This window comes from Antedon bifida, chromosome 9, assembly GCF_963402885.1.
Source record: "Antedon bifida chromosome 9, ecAntBifi1.1, whole genome shotgun sequence".
NCBI lineage: Eukaryota > Metazoa > Echinodermata > Crinoidea > Comatulida > Antedonidae > Antedon > Antedon bifida.
Window position 1 is genome coordinate 21496129 of NC_136234.1, and position 22321 is coordinate 21518449.

The 22321-nt window shown below is 32.8% G+C and overlaps 1 protein-coding gene across 2 annotated transcripts; it reads right to left on the reverse strand.

Moving 5' to 3' along the window:
- Positions 1 to 794: 794 nt before the first annotated feature.
- Positions 795 to 22058, reverse strand: LOC144851436 (phospholipase DDHD1-like). Of its 2 annotated transcripts, none has more exons than XM_078708902.1 (13): positions 21820 to 22058; positions 16283 to 16803; positions 15350 to 15514; positions 11276 to 11404; positions 8752 to 8899; positions 6918 to 7146; positions 6226 to 6491; positions 5728 to 5806; positions 5340 to 5489; positions 4794 to 4995; positions 4359 to 4478; positions 3178 to 3345; positions 795 to 2866 (listed from the first exon to the last, which is right to left on the reverse strand). In XM_078708902.1, the coding sequence occupies exons 2-13, from the start codon at positions 16788 to 16790 to the stop codon at positions 2688 to 2690; spliced, it is 2343 nt and encodes a 780-aa protein (XP_078565028.1). In that variant the 5' UTR covers positions 16791 to 16803; positions 21820 to 22058; the 3' UTR covers positions 795 to 2687. The 2 variants fall into 2 exon arrangements, with proteins under 2 accessions (XP_078565028.1, XP_078565027.1); XM_078708901.1 differs by lacking the exon at positions 21820 to 22058 and adding an exon at positions 16912 to 16997.
- Between the last annotated feature and the right edge of the window lie 263 nt (positions 22059 to 22321).

Sequence of the window (22321 nt, forward strand, 5' to 3'; positions counted from 1 at the left end):
ACCATACCGGCATATAAACAAACGCAATTTCCGGTAAATTCAATAAGTTCCCAGAAAGTTATAAGGAAGCCTATAAATTACGCGATTGTTTAAGTGTCAGTTATTTATGTATTATGAATATATAAATCGAAAGTCAAATTACTAAACCAAATGACAATGCTTTGGCTGAATCTTAATAGAAATGCAAAATAAAATAAGCAAAAAGCTAAATTAAAACAATAAATGATTTTGATAGAGACTTTGATAGACTTTGATGATGGCTGTCGTACTGAAACTTGTACACCTGATAGCGATGCTGACACTGTGCCCATTGATGGTTGCATTGAGGGTTGCAGTGATGGTTGCATTGATGGTTGCATTGATGGTTGCATTGATGGTTGCATTGATGTTTGCAGTGATGTTTGCATTGATGGTTGCATTGATGTTTGCAGTGATGTTTGCATTGATGGTTGCATTGATGGTTGCATTGATGGTTGCATTGATGGTTGCATTGATGGTTGCATTGTGGTTGCATTGATAGAGATAGAGATGGTGATTATGATAATGACAACGATGCCGAACTTAAGTTGCTATCCGATGATTCGTCACTTTCTCCGATGCAAAAAATAAGCAATGCTGTCCAAATCCTTCTTCTTTCTTGCTGGGGTACATCTTTTTGACATCTATTTAATTAACAAAAACAAAATAAAATTTAGTTCCGATATTTCGAGTATTTAATTTTGGTTAAGTCATGCTGGCTAAAATATATAATCTCCAGGTAACCATAATCCAAACAAATAAATACTAAAAACAAATAGTTTGTGTATATTTATATTCGATAACAAATAACATTATTAAACCAACTATTACATATTGCACTTAATATGTTTAACATTGCATCATAATAATATAAATCATAATATTTCCCTTAAACCATTTCTGTGGCCCGGATATAATAACAATTTAAATGTATGAATATATATTTATTTATCTGGCTGTTTTACTTTATCGTTTTGATTTAGCTTTTCGCTTTTTTTTTGTCTCCATTGAGATCCAGCCACTGATACCTACAGCATTGTCATTTTTTCAGTATTTTGCCTTTGCATTTATATTTATAAATGTATATATTATGAAATCAAATTACTACTACCTAGTATACTAACTGATATATATGAATAACATTTTAAAAACTTTAAATTTTCTTTTAATTTTCTAAATAACAAATTGACTTAAAATACAAAAATAGTATATAAACTCAAAATTTATCCCAAACGACACTTAGGCCTAAATAATAATATTTAATTTGTGTAAACTAATTTATTTGCAGGATTTAGGTTTTAAGTTATGCTCGGATTAAACAATGATATTTTAAATGATTTAACTTTTTTTTATCCGTTTTAAAAAATTATTATACACATATCAACTTGTCAACTTACATAAGTGTATTTTCCAATTAGCCAGAAGTTGATATTATTATTATTAAATGCTTTATAACTAACAAAGAACTGGTGTTGAACTAGAACATATCTTGACAGGTGAAATAATTACTGCAAGGTGAACTAAATTTAAGATGGATTAAAATTATGAAAACTTAAATTACCATTTAGAAACTAAATACAAAAAGGTGACACTAAAAATATAACTTATTAAACACATTTTTTTTTTACATTAATTAGAATCATTCACAAGTGGAGAAAACTTCTCTCAGAAATTGGCCTATGTTTAGACTGTAAGCATTCAATTCTTACAACCATAATGTTATTATTAAAAATTATTGTTAGAGTTAAAATACTACTAGCATCAATATTTAAAACAAAATTTCTATTATTAATCTTGTAATCAAGTAAAATTAGATACCTCTATGTTATCTTTAATGCATACTTGTGTTTACAAACAACTCTATTTTTATTTATAATGCATACTCATGTTTACTAATACCTATTTTTTATTTTGGCATACACTAGCTTGTTATAATTGCTCTTTAAATTATGAAAATGGAATATCAATAATCATTGAATGATTTCTAGTTTTTTTATTTTAACTCACTTTCACTAACACACCGTTATTTTAAGCAAATAACTAAAATGAAAACAAATCTAGTTTTTAATTAAATATAGTTTTTTAAGCAACACTCTATATTTGACAACATATTGAATTATGTATCATTTTGTAGAGGCCAAGTCTTTACAGTTATACATGAAAACTAACCCAAGTAACCCTTTTAGCAATTAAATATCATTATATGTGATCTCTGAAGTTACTAAAGATGTATTTTCCCCAAAAAATATGAAAAATGAAGATTAATTAAATAAGAATTTGGATAGGTTATTTGTAGTTTTAATAAGTTAATCACCTCAGCAGAAAAAAAAATGGGAAAAACAATGTTTTCACTTATAAAATGAAAAAATAAATGGTTAAATTCAACCAAAAACCCATTTTCTAGCAGCCAATTTGACTATATTTGCTTTAAATTACAGTTTTTTTCAGATAAATTTCTTTTCGATCCAATTTTTGGTCAAATTGGATAACTAGTATGCGACATTAAAATGGCATATTCAAACAAAAATTGTGAACAAATTATTTTTTCAGGGGGAAAATATATCTTTAAATTAAATATCTCATGCTGAAAATGCCTGGGTCTTTAAAACAACAGTTTAAATGATGAGAGAAATAGAAACGTGCATAGTATTGACAGATTTTCACAATAATCATTTGCTGATGGTTTTTAACTCTTCCTTGGTACGCAAATAGCCTGGGTATAAATGGTAAAGAACGAATAGCGTGACATCTAGAGAACTCCAGTATGATGTATGAGATGTTAATGCTGAGATATATCCATTACTGAAATTACTCTCTTTTAGTTCAAAATCAAGACGATGCTCTAATTCTGTCACAAGAAAAAAAAGCAAAATTAATAGCGCCCTTCAACACATTTTGGTTTTTTCACATTACATTTCTATTTTTACTTTTTTATAGAGAAAAGAGAAACAAAATTGAATAAATACAGATTACAGATGAAAAAAGGATCTATGCACTACTCAGATAGAAATGAGGAAACCGGTTGAATAAGCATATATAATTGGGCCTGTTTCTTAAGACTGAAAGAATAGAATCAAACATCATTTATTCGACAACAGAAAAGGCATTATCACTTAAATTGTGCTGCTAATGGAATGTGACGCAGTGTGTTAGACCTACCAACATGATCAAACTCATGATCATCATCTTGGGGTGATTCCACAATAGGATGTGCTGGTTCCATATTTTCAATTCTCATTAATACTTTCTCTAAATCTTCTAAAGCCTCCCTTTCTGCATGTTTCTCATCAGGCTTTGCCCATCTTGCCATGATGTTACCAATTCCTCCTAAAGAAAACACAAAATGTTGGTTAAACAAAAAGCAGAAAAGATACTATAATGATGAACTTTGCCTGATGAGATGAGAATGAGTGATGTGGAATGAAGTAGGAAGATAAAGGATGTTGATGAACCTTGTCTGATGAGATGAGAATGAGTGATGTGGAATGAAGTAGGAAGATAAAGGATGTTGATGAACCTTGTCTGATGAGATGAAAATGAGTGATGTGGAATGAAGTAGGAAGATGAAGGATGTTGATGAACCTTGTCTGATGAGATGAGAATGAGTGATGTAGAATGAAGAAGGAAGATAAAGGATGTTGATGAACCTTGTCTGATGAGATGAGAATGAGTGATGTAGAATGAAGAAGGAAGATAAAGGATGTTGATGAACCTTGTCTGATGAGATGAGAATGAGTGATGTAGAATGAAGTAGGAAGATAAAGGATGTTGATGAACTTGTCTGATGAGATGAAAATGAGTGATGTAGAATGAAGTAGGAAGATAAAGGATGTTGATGAACCTTGTCTGAGATGAGAATGAGGGATGTAGAATAAAGTAGGAAGATGATGATGATGATGATGATGAACCTTGTCTGATGAGATGAAAATGAGTGATGTAGAATGAAGTAGGAAGATAAAGGATGTTGATGAACCTTGTCTGAGATGAGAATGAGGGATGTAGAATAAAGTAGGAAGATGATGATGATGATGATGAACCTTGTCTGATGAGATGAGAATGAGTGATGTAGAATGAGTGATGTAGAATGAAGTAGGAAGATAAAGGATGTTGATGAACCTTGTCTGATGAGATGAAAATGAGTGATGTAGAATGAAGTAGGAAGATAAAGGATGTTGATGAACATTGTCTGAGATGAGAATGAGTAATGTAGAATTTAGTAGGAAGATGATGATGATGATGTTAATGAACCTTGTTTGAGATGAGAATGAGTGATGTAGAATGTAGGAAGATAAAGGATGATGATCAATCCTGAAATGAAAATGAGTGAGGATGAACTTTACCTGATAAAGTGTCCGATAAATGAGATGAGAATGAGTAGTTTGTAGATGAAGCAGGTGGGGATTGAGGAATAAATGGAGGTTCCATCTGACTTTCACTCCGGCCATCCAATGAAGATGATTCTATGTATACCGAAACAAAATAAGTGTATCAAGCTAGTGACATTACAAACTACTATCAGTATTCTTATTTAGACTTCAGGGTGCAATGAAGTGCAATTGTACTGCAATAAAAAAACACTATCACAAAATAATATAACATACCAATAATAATATACCCACCCTATTTTGATACCTCATTAACAACAACCAAGTACATATTCAGGTTACGTTAATATCTCATTACGGAGAATGTATTGCTATACACTTTTATTTTTAATTTAATTATTGGTTTGTATAATCAAATTCTGAATTGAATTAAACCATGCAGAAATGCACCTGAAGATGAGCTTCGACGAGATGATGTCTCAGACATACTAGACTTTGGCGACATCTCTTTGCCACCATCCTTCAACACCTTTGGGTAGACTTTAGATTTAATGAGATCATATGCAACTTGCTTAGAGCTTTCCCAACGATGAATTTGAAGAGGCATAATACTACTGTAGTGTTTGAGTAACAGAGGTTCTATTCGATATGCCTACAATACAACAAATATAGAAACACTTATTAAATAATAGTTACTTGGGAAACCTTGCACTCTTTGTCTTACAAGTAAAATAAGAACAATCGCACCATGTTTTATAGCTAGTTCAATAAGGCCACTATTTTATATGAGTTTACCGAGTACTCTAATGTGTCTGTAAATAGGCTGGCCTTATTGGGCACTGCCTACTTCCTTTTATTGATACCTGTATACTTTTTTTTTTATCATCAATTGACTTGTTTTATATTTTACTTGAATTTGTTATGATCACCTAATTTTATTGAAGGAAGAAATAAATGTTTAGTTGAATTGAATTGAATTGAAAATGAATGACTTACCACTGGATCTGAAGGGTGGTATATATTGAACAGTCTTTTGCAAGCTCTATGTGGCAAGATATGGTCTATTGATCCGTTGCCTTGGGGACGTATACCTCGCATTCCAAGAAACACTGACAGAGGTGATCCAACACAAAATAAATTTTCAACCTTAAAAATCAAATTGTAAAAGACAATTAAAACAATTTCACAGAGCTGTGAGATAGTATACATCTCTGTGTATTGCTGATTCATCTTTGACACAGGTGCAAGTCCAATCAATCAGAATTGGGTCGAAATAACATGAACATACAGCCGGAGCCTAAACCACAACGGTTAGGAGTCGGTGTCGAAACAGGTATGAAAGACGCTTCAACTGAAGCTATATAGAAATATTCAGTATTATTACCTTGAAAATAAGCTTTGGTGCATTCTCATCTGCAGCAATCTGATTGGTTGCAAGGAGCTTTTCCTCAAGTTCCACAACTCTAGATTTCAAAAGTGTAATTTAATGTATGTATTCAGATTACACCTACTCTACAGAACACACTTGAAATTTTGTATTTTTTTAGGATCTAAAATCATCATAAACTAAATATTCAGAAAAATTTTGAAAAGGTTTGTATTTTGTAAAGACTTTGTATATGTAGAGCAACTTGTGTATATGTTTGTCTTGTGAACAGGATTGCCACCTTTAAGAAGGATAGTGAATGAATTTAATTATGGTTATCCTTGGCAATTTGCCTAAATATATATATTTTTGTAATCATCATCATAAAATAAAGATTCAAGCTCACCAGATACTCAACATGTCTTTCCTCTCTTATTTGGAGTAATATTTGTTTATCTTATATTTACCAAAGATTTCATATTCATACAAAAGCATTTTCATTACATAATTCCTTACTTTTTCCGAGCCTTTGCTAATTTGGCAGCAAGTTCTTGGTTATCCGGTCCAACCGTGTCTAGATCTGGATGGCGCCCTTGCTCGTGAGACAGATACTGATCATACAGGTGAATCGGGTTCCATCCCGTTAGTATATCATATGTAATTACAGACCCAAGAGAGTGGGCAAATATTGATACTTTGCCGCTGTTGGCTTCGAACCAAGGATTTCGATGGCAAAATAACGTGTAGAGTCGGTTTAACTCTTCTTGAAGTTTCTTAAGAATCTGTAAAAGATGAGGTGTAAAATGTAAAAACAATAATGTGTTTAATTTACCCTGAAAAGTAGAATAAAGTATACAAATAATAAATGTATAAAAGTTGAATGGGAAGATTTTCTGAGTTGAAAGATTGACTAAACTATTTAAACAAGGCAGAGCGTATTAAACAATCAATCTTTAAGTTTTCGGGTGGGACTCGAACCCATGGCCTCCAGATCACTAGCCTGGCGCTCATATTCTTAGACCACCGAGCTTGCGCTGATGGCTAGGGGTTAAATTTGAGCCCAAGTATTAAGCAGAGGGTACTGCACCAACAGGATAATTGCATTTAACTACTGTGGAGTACTTTGCGTCAGGGAGTTGAGTAATTGGTCTTCTGTTTACTCTACTCTAAAGAGGATTTAAATATTATGTATTTGTAATTTAACATACCTCAGACCTATAGAGTGGACTTTGGTAATACAGAAGATCTAAACCAGTGCTGTTAAGAACAGCTCGTAAATTCTTTAACCTGTTAGGCGTGAGACCGTCAATGAGACCACCGTCTAAGTACAGAGATGATCTCCACTCAACCGGAAGAAACTCTACCCTGTCTGTTGACACCATAGTTTTGAGATCTGGAAACAGCTTCTCAATTAATTTATTAGCACCTCGTCGCAAACTTAAAAACATAATGCATGTACATTATATTATAATTTATGTCTTTCAACCCTGTTGGTGACTTATGGTCACTGTAGGGTGATGATGAAATAAAATTTTAAAAATAAAAATAATAGAAAATTTAGTATAAAACAAAAGCAATATCTTGATTATTTAAATTCTTAATTTAGATTCTACTTTTGTCTATTACTTTTTTGTTCAATAATTCCAATCTGTCATTACTGTTTTTTGTTTTTATTGTCTTTTGGATCGAAAATAAATGTGTTTTAAATTGAACTTGTTAAATACCACTATCCTCCATTTACATGGTTTGCATCCAAAAACCCAAGATATTAATATTCTGATTAATTGATCATAGGTATCCCTGGTTGCTGACATCATCAGAGAGTAAACAAGGTCATAATGCATTATCATACGTAGTAGAGACAAGCTAATAAAGTCAAAGTAGCGTGAAGTTCTATATTGCAACGCATATTATGATCAATATCTTCATCTATTAAATCAGCAATTTCATTAGGGAATTATTACTAGCAACTCGATCCAAGTAATTCCTCTGAATTGAAGGCTAAACTGGCCAAAAATAAACTCAGCATGATGGATACATATTAAAATGATTCATTTTGCCAGCAATGACCAATGCCTTATGTATAGTAATAAATTAATATTTATGAAATCAGCACCATAATATCAAATTCCAATCAATTCTGAATGATTCTGAGTAGGCATCTATTTATTTAATACTAAATAGACACTTTCCTTACGTCTTTTGATTTAATTTAAAGTCACAAACTTCATTTGATATAAAATATACCATATCGAAATAATACGATAATTGTTGTCGTCTTTAAACGGTTCAAAATGTGAAAATAAGTCGATTCTAATAATTTAAGCGGCCTGCTATAAATACCATAATGCAAACTTGCCACTGTGTGTGACAAGATACATTGGCTTGCAAAATTATTGTATTCAGTTTTTGGTTTCTGGAACAATCTACTAATGTGTACAGATGAAAAAATCTGTTCCAAGGTCCATTGATTACTATCTAAAGTGCATTCTGATGATAGATATTCACATATCAGATTTGTACATGTACAGTAGTATTATAATGGTCGTCTACAAGGACTTTGGGTATACTACAATTCATAGAGTATGATCTAACAATCCATCTACACAATTCTTCGTTATTTTTACGGGGGTTTAATTTTTGCAAATGTCTGTATGTGAAAATAATCATCATCAAAATCATCACCAAAGTTTTGCTATTGTTGTATTGTGCAGTGAATTGCAATTGAAACTTTCAGTTTCAAGAGACATTATTGTTCATATTTTTGTACTTAAGTACTATGGAGGAAGCACTAATGTATGCAATATCATCGTTTGTACTTTCATAAACATTAGAAAGATACAAAAGTTCTCTTGACACATTTCCTTTAAAAAAAATATGACACAGTAGGCCTACAAACTTATTCTTGATAAATACCATTTGACAGGGTCCATTTTAACAGTCATCTGATCGTCCCAGACAATTTATTTATGAAGAGCGAGCATTAAGAAGATTCCAATGGCATGAAAAAAAATATATATTTTCCCAAAGTACTGAACTCACTCAGAACAACTACGTGTAATATTTGATGCCTCCATTGTCTGGCCTACACCATGCACTACTAGCACTAGATGTGATATTGGTGGGGGTTTGTCTTCTAAGCGAGCTTCTTTCATGTAACCTCTCCGCAAACGGTACCCACTGGTGGATGCTAAAAAAAGAAAAACATTTCTTATTATCAGATTGTTAATTTTCACTATGAGGGAACAGATATTTTATTTTTAATCACTCAAGTCACCAATGGTCATATTCACCATTGCCATTAAGTGAAATGCTTAGAATTTAATCTATTAGTAAAAACCACTTAGGAAAAAACCTTAAATATTTAATTACTTAACAAAGAGCAATGTCAATATGGCCACAAGTTGTTATTTTACCAACATAAGTACTTTCTATTAGAACACCAGGTAATATACTCATAACCCAAAAATGACAGTAATAGTCACAGAACACATGGTAACCTAGTATTAATTACATTACATATATTACATGGAATATTCGCCACAACCCAATACTGGAAGGAATTTTGTGTGAACAATCGCATATTACACATTGTCTTGCTGATTTGAGATTAATTGCGCAGCCAAATGTAGCAATTAAAAATGTATTGTCCCCCAAAAACATGAAAAATGACGATTAAAAAAATTAGACTTTTAATTGGCCATTTGAAGTTTTAATAAAGTATTCACTTCTGTGGAAAAACACGTAAAAAATTAATTATTTCACTTATAAAAAGACAAAATAAATGATTCATTAATATAAGACTATATAAGATTAATTCAAAATATAAGTCCACCCCTTTTCAGCTTCCATTCACAATTAATAAATTATTTATACCTCTTTTATTAGATCTCAATTTTTAGTTTGGTGATTAAAAGAAAAAATAACTGAATGAAATATAAAATACAGATATATTTGTCTACTAATTAAACAGTACGAAAAGAAAAGACAGTAAGACTATTTTTTTAAATATTGGATTGTACACGATCAGCATACATTTCATTGTTTACAATATGAAAATATCGGCATACAGCTCACAAGAAATCAATATTCAGATGGTGTTATATGAAGTCATTAATTTGTCATGAGCTGTGGAAATTGATGCCATTGTTATTGTTATTCATAATTCACTGCTTTTGGCTATACTGTATTATTCCTTTACTATTAAGTGTATAATATTATTTTTTACTACTGTATTTCTTAGATTAATATTCAAAATAATTAAAGGGTATCAAAATACAAGCAAAGCAAGCATAGCCCTGTATTGCGTACACTTATTATTCTCAAAACCATTATTTATAAGCTTTTTTTAAGCGCTGTTCAGTATGCCATACCCTTAACATTGTGAAAACATGAATACATGATTTTACTACATTTACTAACTGTAGTCTATCGTTAAAATTGAATCAAAATGTCACGATTTAAATTGGAATCTAATGGTACTGTAGGTTATTACAGTTTATCTACTACTACTGTACCATCGCAAAATAATTTAGTATTTCTCCATGTTACTACTGTACTACTATTACCTAAAAATTCTAAATTGTACAGGTAGCTAACTGTATCAACCTCCACAGCAAATGCTATGCTTAAACTGTTAGATTTAATTATCAAGATAGTGTTTAATCAGGGGTACCAAATGAGGTAGAGCTAATGGCACGCTAGAGAGAGATAGGATAAACTACTATCAAAGTGTAGTGGCTGGGTCAATAGTTAAACTGTGACCTGTTCAGACATACATGTGGAGATCTGAATCATTATCTCTCCAAATACATCTCGGATCTATAATCTCATCTTTTCTATCAATTTGTTTTAATTTTTCATTTATTAATTTTTTCATTTAATGTGGTTCAAGCTCATGCATGCGCTATGTATACCATTATACTATTACATGCAAAGTTATACAATTCTGTATTTTATCATTTTAAGAGAGTAATGATCTGTTTTTTGCTTGTTTGCATAAGCTACAATCAATATGATATTTCCGTTTGAAAACAGTGGAATGAGAAATTCACTTTGACACTGTAGTGCACATACAGCACAAATTCTATTTGTATTTGTACCTACAGTACCAGTAAATGTTATTGTTTGTTTTTAAGGGTCTATGATATAATGACCCTTATCAATTTATATATTACTACCTATTGTCTTATATACAAATAATTAATATTTATGAGTTGAATGGTGAGAATATTTCATGAGTTGAAAAATTGACTGCTCTATTTTAACGAGGCAGAGCTGAGTTGTAAATAGAGCAGTCAATTTTTTATTGAATAAAACATTCCTTCCATTCAACGAATACAAAACTACTTTTATTCAAGTTATCCATCGACGAATTTTAGACCGGGAAGTTAGGCCATTAAAAAAGGCAGTGCATTAACTTTAGACATGAAGTAGAACAGTTATAGAAGGTGCGCACAGCAAGTTGATGTCCGAACGTCATCATCCAACTCATAAACATTCATTATTTGTATATTACATTAAGCAGCTCTTTATAAGGTCAAAATAGTGTATGCGTGCTTCTTACCTTTAGAGAAACCAAGGCTCTGTCCTATAGATCTTGCTAATCTTGAACTTGCAGATTCACTGTATAGAAATATATCATTCACACTATTCCAGTCAACATGGCAATCCTTAAACTGTAGACTGCATATCACTGAGAATAAACACAAAATTAAATTATGTTGATACAAAACGCTTAAAACAGTTAATGAAAAACTCATTGAATTCCAGATAATTGGCTTCTGGCTAATTATTTTAAATCTTTATATTATAATTACATCAGGTAAATAATTTGATCCCATTTTGGTCAAAGTGAATTAATTATGTGACAATACTCAACTTTAACATTGTTAAACATGGATTTATGTAGCCCTATAACAGAACTTACTTACAGAACTTACATATCTCAGAATCTTTCAGTCTATTTCAATTTGAAATTTAAATTCTTCATTAAATATTTTCAAACACCATGTATAAATCATTAATTATTCAACAAATTATTTCTACACTAGTAATCAAACATACTGTACATTACTCTTTAAAGTTCAAACTTAAAATCCTGTCAAATCAACCAAAAAATAACATTTTAAACTTTATTTTCTTCAAATTAGGCTAGTCAATCTAGCAAAAAAAACAGCCCAAAGTGAAACAAATTGCAAACAGAGATTTTTCTTTTTTAAATGGTCATATATGATGAGGAGATCAAAATTTGAGCATCACACCTCTGTCACTCATCCCGATGATATGCAAATTAGCTTAAATATGCAAATTAGGGTGAAATTACAGGGTTACCATATCTCAAAAACTACTAGTCCGAGAGAGTTGATTTTTTCACTGATCTATTCAAAATGTATATATTTAGATTTACTCTAATGAAACATTTTACGAAAAAATGACCGGAAGTACAACATTTGACCTTCGACCCCATTTCTCAATGTTTGCATATACAATGTGACTAAAATGTCTGTAGAGACTTTATTTTGCCCTCAAATGACCCAGACATAGGTTCCTAATAGCCGGCATAGGATCACTTTGTAATTCCCAAAATCACACCTTTGTCACACACCTCGAAAGTATGCAAATTAGTAGTACAATTTAAATAAAATATGCAAATAAGGGAAAAAATTACAGTTGTCCTATATCTCGAAAACCACTAATGCTAGAGAGCTGATTTTTTCACAGCCGTATTCAGAATGTACATATTTCTATTTGCTCCAATGAAACATTTTACAAAAAATTGACCGGAAGTATGACATTTGACCCTCGACCCCATTTCTCAATATTGCATATATAATGAAACTAAAATGTCTGTAGAGACTTTGTTTTGCCCTCAAATGACTCCGATACAGGTTTCTAATAGCCAACATAGGACTGTTTAGTAGATCTCAAAATCACACCTGTATCACTCACCTCCAAAGTATGCAAATTATTAGTACAAGTTACATGAAATATGCAAATTAGAGGGTGAAATTACAGGTTCCTATATATCGAAAACCACTAAGGCTAGAGAGTTGATTTTTTCAATAACTTGTTCGGAATGTACATATTTATATTTACTTTAATGAAACATTTTACGAAAAAATTACCGGAAATACAACAATTGACCCTCGACCCCATTTATCAATGTTTGCAATGCATACATAATGCGACTAAAATGTCTGTAGAGACTTTGTTTTGGACTCAAATAACTCGGATACATGTTTCCTATAGTCAGCATAGGACCGCTTTGTAATTCCCAAAATCACGCCTTCGTTTTGGCATGGTTGGAATTCCCTTTTTTCGTATTAGTTTATGTACAGCGCTTAGAGGTTTCACAACATTAGGCGCTTTATAAAACCAGGATATTATTATTTGTCAATATTTGCATATAATGCAACTAAAATGTATGTACAGTCTTTGTTTTGGCCTCAAATGACTCAGATACAGGTTTTATATAGCCAGGATAAGTCAAGCACCTCGAAAGTATGCAAATTAGTAGTACAAGCTGTATGAAATATGCAAATTACAGTGAATTGCCTTATGTATCTCGAAAACGCTAATGACCGAGTGAGAGAGATATGGCAACTTTCTTGTACTACTGATTTGCATACTTTCAAGCGAAGTAACAGAGGTGTGATTTTGAGAATTACTAAACAGTTCTATGTTGGCTATAGAAAACCTGTATCTGGGTCATTATCGAAAAAAAAAATTATCGAAAGTATGACATTTGACCCTCGAACCTATTTGTCAATATTTGCATATAATGCAACTAAAATGTATGTACAGACTTTGTTTTGGCCTCAAATGACTTGAATACAGGTTTTATATAGCCAGGATAGGATTAGTAATTCCAAAAGTCAAGCAACTCGAAAGTATGCAAATTAATAGTACAAGTTATATGAAATATGCAAATTACAGCCTTATGTATCTCGAAAAACGCTAATGACCGATAGAGATATGGCAACTTTCACCTCTTGTACTACTAATTTGCATATTTTCTAGGGAAGTAACAAAGGTGTGATTTTGAGAATTACTAACAGTTCTATGCTGGCTATAAAACCTGTTTCTGAGTCATTTGAGGCCAAAACAGTCTGTACAGATATTTTAGTTGAATTATATGAAAATATTGAGAAATAGGGTAGAGGGTCAAATAATTCAATCAAGACAATTTTTGCGTAAAATGTTTCATTATAGCGAATATAAATATGTACATTCTGAATCAACTCTGAATTCAAATCAACTCTCTAGCATTAATGGTTTTCGAGATATGGGAAGACTGTAATTTCACCCCTAATTTGCATATTTCATATAACTTGTACTAATAATTTGCATACTTTCAAGGTGTGTGACAAAGATGTGATTTTGGGAATTACAAAGAGGTCCTATGCTGACGATAGGAAAACTGTATCCGAGTCATTTGAGTCCAAAAAAATTATCTACAGACATTTTAGTCGCATTATGTATGCAAACATTGATAAATAGGGTCAAGGGTCAATTGTTGTATTCCGGTCATTTTTTCGTAAAATGTTTCATTAGAGCAAATATAAATATGTACATTCTGAACAAGTTTTTGAAAAAATCAACTCTCTACCTTAGTGGTTTTCGATACATATAGGAACCTGTAATTTCACCCCCTAATTTGCATATTTCATGTAACTTGTACTAATAATTTGCATACTTTGAAGGTGAGTGATACAGGTGTGATTTTGAGATTTACTAAACATTCCTATGTTGGCTATTAGAAACCTGTATCCGAGTTATTTGAGGGCAAAACAAAGTCTCTACAGACATTTTAGTTTTCATTATATATGCAATATTGAGAAATGGGGTCGAGGGTCAAATGTCATACTTCCGGGCATTTTTTTGTAAAATGTCTCATTACAGCAAATATAAATATATATATTTTAAATATTTTAGTGAAAAAATCAACACTCTAGCATTAGCGGTTTTCGAGATATGGCAACGCTGTAATTTCACTTCCTAATTTGCATATTTAATATTACTTGTACTACTAATTTGCATACTTTCGAGGTGCATGACGAAGTTGTGATTTTGGGAATTATAATACAGTTCTATGGTGGGTATTGAAAAACAATATCCAAGTCATTGAGTCCAAAATAAAGTCTCTACAGACATTTTAATCACATATTTATGTAAATATTGAGAAATGGGGTCAAGGGTCAAAATTTGGTACTTCCGGACATTTTTATGTAAAATGTCTCATTAGAGCAAATATAAATATATATATTCTGAACCAGACTGTGCAAAAATGAACTCTCTACGATTAGTAGTTTTTAAGATATGGTAACCCTGTAATTTCACCCTAATTTGCATATTTAAGCTAATTTGCATACCTTCGGGATGAGTGTCAGAGGTGTGATGCTCAAAAAATAATCACCTTATCATATGTAACCATTTAAAAAAAAAAAATCTCTGTTTGCAATTTGTTTCACTCAAAATGCTAGATTGACTAGCCTAAATGTACTCAAAACGTTTTTTTTTAAATTACCCAATGCGAAATCTCACTATTTATTTATTTATTGTGTGTTCTTTTAGTAGGGTAGCCCTCTTGGTAATAATAATTAATGGATTAATGGAAACTGTGAATTATCTTATCTACCTGGTTTTGGTCCTTTGTTTCCATCCTCTTCAGAGAGTGACATTATCTTTTGTCCTCTAAAGTGAAGTAAATGCTTGCGTTCCACTTCTTTTGCTAGGTCCTCTTCAAGAGGTTCAGACGTGTTGTAATGGTGCCACATACCTCTCATAACATCTGTTGCCTCTTCTACATAAACAACACATTCATAATCAGTATTAAAATATTCATGTTATCATACAATACATGATACACCTGGCATTGATACAGTATCAACTTTTAACCTTAATTATTTTGAGAGATTATGTAATTCATGTAACATTTTATGCATTTGACGTATGTGTTCTGATGTGCTCCGATTTTTTTCTTTCCAATGAATTTTACATAAACAATTGTTCCTACACAACCCCCTATGCAGGAGTTACAATTTTTTAATTTAACACCTAGTCCATAAATCCCTGGATATCGCTATCGGTGTGATGTCATAATGTGTGTCATCTCTCAAGATGGCTTATGTAGCATGAAAATCATGAATTGTATTCTAAATATGCCTTTTTCACGAAACGGAAGACATCTTCGATCGATGACAAACAATGTTGTGCAGGGAAGCGTAACCAACAGAAATAGCGAGGCGAGTATATTTTCTGAGGACAAGTTACTGAAAAATTTGTAACTTCTTAACGGACAGTTGTATGGACAACATTTTTACTGTAAAAAGTATTTTTCAGTGGTTTTTAAGCGGTAGAAAAAATGCTTCAAATTGTCACACAGTTCTTTTAAGAAATTTTACAGTAATTTTTGTTCTAATATACGATTTAAAAAAAATTAACATGGTGTCCTGAAATCCCCTGAAAACGCTATGTTATTTCTGTTGGTTATGCTTCAATGCACAGCATTGTTTGTCATCAATCTTTTCCGTGAAAAAGGGCGTATCTAAACTGAATGAACAATTTTTACCATTCCAATAAATTGTATAGCATTTTTTCTCATTTATATCCACTTCATAAAGTCCACCTCGAACTACAATTCTATCAACACCCGACTCCGATACTTCACCATGTATATATACTTTGCGAAATTTAAATTCAAGTTGCAAAGAATCGTATCCAATAAATGGGCACCATTTTTTAGTCCTATCATCTTTGTAAAACCATCTGATTTGTGGGGCTGATAATTCTTTTGTTTTACTTTCCTCCTCTGTAAAAGTTCGCTTTTTCTGTCTTGGTGGTGGTGGTCTCGGTGGAGGTGTTTTCTTTGCACTTTCTGTTGCCTCTCTTGGTAAGCCTGATTGATCTTCCATCAGGTGTTGTTGATGTCGATGTATGGGGCTAGCCCGGTTGCTGTATCCCCCAGAAGCAGCGTATGGCTGCTCAAGGTAACCTCTGTTTGTTGGGCTCCCTCGTCCACGTTCGGGGTCATAGCCGTCGTACCTTGGAAAAGGATCTCCTGGAGCCGGATAATCCATTGCACATATTTTTCTAAAAGCAATAATTTAATAAAGATGTGATTTATAGCTTCAACAGATCACGTACACTTAGTGCAGTATGTATAATTTAATTTCAACGAACATCCACTCCCACTCTTACCTGTGCAAATCTCCGGGAAAAAACTAGGGCTGCTGCAGCTACAACTCAGGCCTACCGCAATAATGATCACGAAGAAGTGCGTTGGAATTCTTCTTCTTATCACTCTTCTTTGATGACATGACGTACGTAACGCATAAAAACCTGATGAGGGCGCTAAGTACACAAATAATGAAGCAAAAGTGTATTGTCGTGACGCGTAATGTGGAGATGTGTATACAGTATACATTTTAATGTTGTGCGCTTTTGTTCTTTTATCCATTTTATGTTACTACTTGCCATTTCTAGACATCTGCATCTTTATATTAATCATGGAGGTATAAAAATAGATTTTCTATATTTTCGGCCATTATCTCTATTTTTTTTTAATGGAAAATAAATAGTTTTTATTTTTTATTTTAAGAGATATATTTAAAGGGTTAATCTAGGAAATAGGTAAGCTTTATTTGCGATTCCTACCGTCGCACACATTTTGAAAAATAGGGCTGCTATAAATTGCACTCAATCATGAATCATACTAGCTACCTGATATTAAGTTATTAACAGCTATTTGAATTAGCTTGAATTGTTGTCGACTTTAGGCCTAGTTCAACTGCAAAGACCTGAACTGAGAGATTTTATTTATTTATTTCTTCATTTTATGCCATATACAATACACAGAAAAGACAAACGAAATATAAGGGCAAATGAAAGACCAAACATTGATTGTGCATGCCCAGTCCCATTTTCAGCCGTAGTAAGTGATACGACAGTTTCCTAATGCTTCCCGTCTTCTTGAAGCCTAAAGGCACGTCACGAAAACATTATAAATATTCAGGTTCGTTACAACGTAAGTCTTGTTGATATAGTTTGCGGTACACAACATTAGTTCTGAAAAGAACTCGACGTTTCGATCAATATGCTTTGATCGTCCTCACTAATGTGGTACTTTGTACCGCAAATTTTATATCAACATTTGTTTTCGCCATGTAAACCTTCAAACAATATATAACGTAAGTCTATAAATAAATGTCTTTGCTCCGCCAAATCATCGGGTCCATGATGGTCCAACATAAGGGTTCTCGATTATGTACATAAAATGCAATGCGAACACACCTTCTAAAAATAGAATACACAGATATCTATACTCTATAGGCCTACGTGTGTGTGTTAAATACTTGAAATGTTATTCAAATAACATTCTTACTGAAGAAGGTCAATAGATTATACTCGCGATAGTATTTCATCCAGGGATGTATAAAATAATTATTTTTTACCTCCATGTTCCATCCATCTATGTACAATGTGCCGTTGCGAATTAACGGGTGCTTGCACACTTTGGCATTACACCTGCTTTCTTCCTTTCTAAGTTTCCATTTTTTATCTTTTTCATTTTTGGCCCAAATAATATATATACCAATAGAATTGTTCATATAAAAGAATAGAATTCATTGTTTGTTTTGCAATTACTACCTATAGGAATTTAAGCTACCATTTATTCCAGATGTTATACAAAACCCTAAATTTGAACAGGTCCATAATTTTTAGTGTGTTGTAGGGGTCGAGGTCAATCGTAACACCGTCTTACTCTTTTACCGTAGAATTATCCCAAGTTGTATTTTCCCCCTGATACTCATAGGCATTATAATATTATATGAAAGGATGACACTTAAAATTTAGTTTCTTCACTTATTTATTTCTTTAAAATCTGCTTTAGAAATTTGAAAAAATAAATGTTTCAAAATTAGGACAAATATGGGCGGCCATTAGGGCCATAATTAGGACAAAACTATGCTAAATTTTGCCAAATCATGTCAACATTTAATTAGCGTTAGTGTGAAGCGCAATCGGTTAAAATATGCAAAAAAAGCCCCAACTTGCATGGTGTATTCAATTCAAGGCAATCATTGTGCTGGAGTCCGTCTTACACTGGCTAAACCCCAATGCAACAGTTAAATTTTTAAAAATGCGTTTAAACATTCTGTTCTACTTTAAATGAAAAAAAATATTGTCCAACTAGCTGTCAGCTATCTTCATGGTTCATGCATTTCTACCTGGAACAAATTTTAAAAAAAAACATGTAGGGTAATGTCAGAAGTTATGTACAAGACAAAATAATGAGATCATCAGGACATGTACAATATTGTTCTGACAAACCCAAGTTAATATTGGCCGTGCAGTTCTACGAAACCTATATAACAACCAAAGCTGGTCCTAGCGTTGCACACAAAGATGCGACTAGGATAGCTACGGTCAGGTTCCATTTCCAACTAACACAGCCGAAGGCCAACCAAACACTCAAAGAACACGTTCGCCTTTTTTTGTTTCACAAACACTCTCAGCTCGCACCCCCAGAAAGGTGTAAAACTGGTGGATAGGTTTGAACCACACGAAACTGAGGTCTCCTTAACCGATAAAGGCTCGGAGATGGGTTAGGGTCAAAGCAAGGTAGAGCATGCCTACCTTACTTGACTTGTTCTCACGTGTGGTAACTATCTAACAACAAGACTATTATAAACATACCTCGCCTCATGGATATTCATGATATTGTAATGAGCTCCTATGGAACGCTACTGTCTTCTTATGTGTCACTGCTGACACTTTTTTTTTTATCGTTGACCTCCTCTCTGTGCCTACATAATTTTATCTCGTTATTTTCGGACGGTTCTTTAAAATATGTAAATTATGGGTATATATAAGTAATATATTACTCTTTTTGTTCATAAGAATAGTTCATCATTTCGTTTTAGTTGTGCACATGCATTTAACTCTTTTCTACAGTGAACACCTTTATGTAAATTATCTAACAAAATGAATGCACGGCCTGGCATGTTGTTTCATTTCAGTTCTCTTTGTTTGAGAATAGACGGTTAGTAATGGCATGCTACGGTGTAGAGTCGAAATAAATACAATGAAATCTTCACCAAATGATAATCTACATACAGTAGTTGAAGTTGTTTGTACTGTATAGCAATCAGCTGTTTATCTACTTATAGTTCATTTCAAGTTCATTCAACCATGGAGATAACTTATTTCTCTTCGAGGTATATTCAGAGCGTCATTCTGACGACTGGAGCATTCTCTACGGAGCGCCATTTATGCCTTTATTAACTTCAATAATAGAAATAGTACTACGGTAACTGCTCAAGTGGACCCAATTTAGCACCAGGGTAGCACAGTGATATAAAATAGAAATAAAAGTCACTACTTTTAATATCGTTTCGTATATACCCATATCACAAACTGACAAACAGAAACATCTTGGCATTCACATTGATTCAAATTTATCTTTTTCTTTTCATGTAAATAAACTCCGTTCCAAAGTGGGCTTTTCCATCTCCATCTTATCGCGTGCTCGGTCATTTCATTAATAAACACACATCCATACTCCTCTATAACACTATAATCCTCCTACACATTGTCTATTGATGTAGTGTTTGGGGAATCAGATCGAATATTGACCGAATACAGACCATTCAAAATAGAGCACTTCGCATTATCCTTATAAAGCTCATCCTCTCACACCACGAACTAACATTTACAACACCTTAAATCTTCATACAGTCCAAGATCGCATGCATCTACAGCTGGGCTGCCTTGCCTACAGGTCTGTAAATGGTCTTGCTCCGGAATACCTTGCCCTGCGTCTTGCCAGAATTCCAAATCATCGATGTACTCGAAGTGTAAGTGAGAGGAAATTTGTCGTCCTTTTCCCTAAAACTGAAACTTTTAAGAACAGCTTCATCATCTAGAGCACAACATACCTGAATTTGCTACCCACCAAACTAAGAAATGCGGTAGCAATAAATAATTTTAAGTCTGCTCTAAACAAATATTAATCCCAAAAGAAAAAACTCAACGTTTTGTATAGTATTAGGCTATATTTTTGTATTTAAGTACATATATATTATATATTTAAATTTTTTTAACATAGTTCATCCGTTTTTTCATATATGTTTTTGACTGTCTACATATGCTGTTTAGGGTCACTCTCACAAAATAAGGTTTAATAAAAAAATAAAATAGAAATAAAGTCACTAAATTTTAATATCTTTTCGTATGTTAATACAATGTGCTCAAGTGGACCCAATTTGGCCCCAGTTGAGCACAGAGTGATATAAAATAGAAATAAAGTCACTAAATATTAATATCTTTTCGTATAAAACACTGTGCTCAAGTGGACACAATTTGGTACCAGTGGAGCAGTGATATAAAATAGAAATAAAGTCACCCAAGTTTCAATCTTTTCGTATGTTAATACACTGTGCTCAAGTGGACCCAATTTGGCGCCAGTGGATTTTTTTTAATGGAAAATAATGAATATTGTTTTTCTTTTATTTTGAAAGAGAGATATTTTGAGGATTGTAAATGTCAAGTGGAACTTTTTTAAATCAGAAACAAAGTAGCATGGCATTATTTTCCATTAAATAGACTGCCATAAAACCTCGAAAAGAAGCCCATGTGCTCCTTCATTTTTAGTACTCTTGGGTGGGCTTCTTTTCCACATGGAGTTCTTTTCGAGATTACTTTTGCAAACTAAACGAGGGGAACTGCTAACTTCCCGCCCGGAAAATATTTTATTTACATAATTTGAAAAATCTTCTAATGTAAATAATTAACAGCATCAAAATTTAACAGTGTGGCGTGTTGACCGCGAATGACTAACATACCATCTTTACCATAATACACCTGCACAGACTCATTTGCATAACAACGCACGCACATACCAAACTGTTTAAAATAGAGCTACAAGGTACCCGAAAATGACATCTATTATGTTTTCAAACAACATGCATAAGAATCTTCAGTACCCCACCATGCTTGGGGCTGAACAAAGACAATTTTGAATAAAAGAGCTGTATACAGTTATAGGTTCCCGCCCGAAAAAATGGCGTTACATTATTTGAATAAAACAAACTATATAAGACTCACCAGGACAATATATGAGCTTGTCCCCGGAAAGTGCACCTATTCATTGAAATATAAAATTAAATATTAAGTCTCCAGTACTAGCCCATCCATGGTTGAGGCAGAGCAATGAAAATAGAGCCCAGAAAGGCACTTACTTATACTTATTACTATAGTCACCTATGATAATTATGATAATGTTAAAATTTCAACTGTCCAGATGCGACTTCAACATTTTAGGTGGGGTTTTCTACTTCAAAAACTTGACTTCGTATATGACTATGGCCTAGCCCGGCGGCGGAATTAGTCTAAGCTTCGAAATTGGTCTGGAAATCGGCATCTTTGCAAATGTTCTATATTTGATCTTATTTCACTCTCCATTAACCCTATGCAAAAACCATCGGAGACTATCTGTTTAAAACATGTTTATTCTGGGACGGTGCGGCCATACACACCAACTACTATGAAGAATCGGACATTTCGCTACCAATGTTGCAACATTGATTAACAAAATCAAAATTTAACA

Excerpts from the sequence above, each read along its gene's own strand:
- LOC144851436 (XM_078708902.1), bottom strand. The coding sequence starts at position 16,790 with ATGGATTATCCGGCTCCAGGAGATCCTTTTCCAAGGTACGACGGCTAT. Across the intron at positions 5,490-5,727 it reads CACCAAAGCTTATTTTCAAG|GTTGAAAATTTATTTTGTGT; the intron begins GTAATAATACTG and ends TTGATTTTTAAG. Across the intron at positions 3,346-4,358 it reads TTTATCGGACACTTTATCAG|GAGGAATTGGTAACATCATG; the intron begins GTAAAGTTCATC and ends TGTTTTCTTTAG.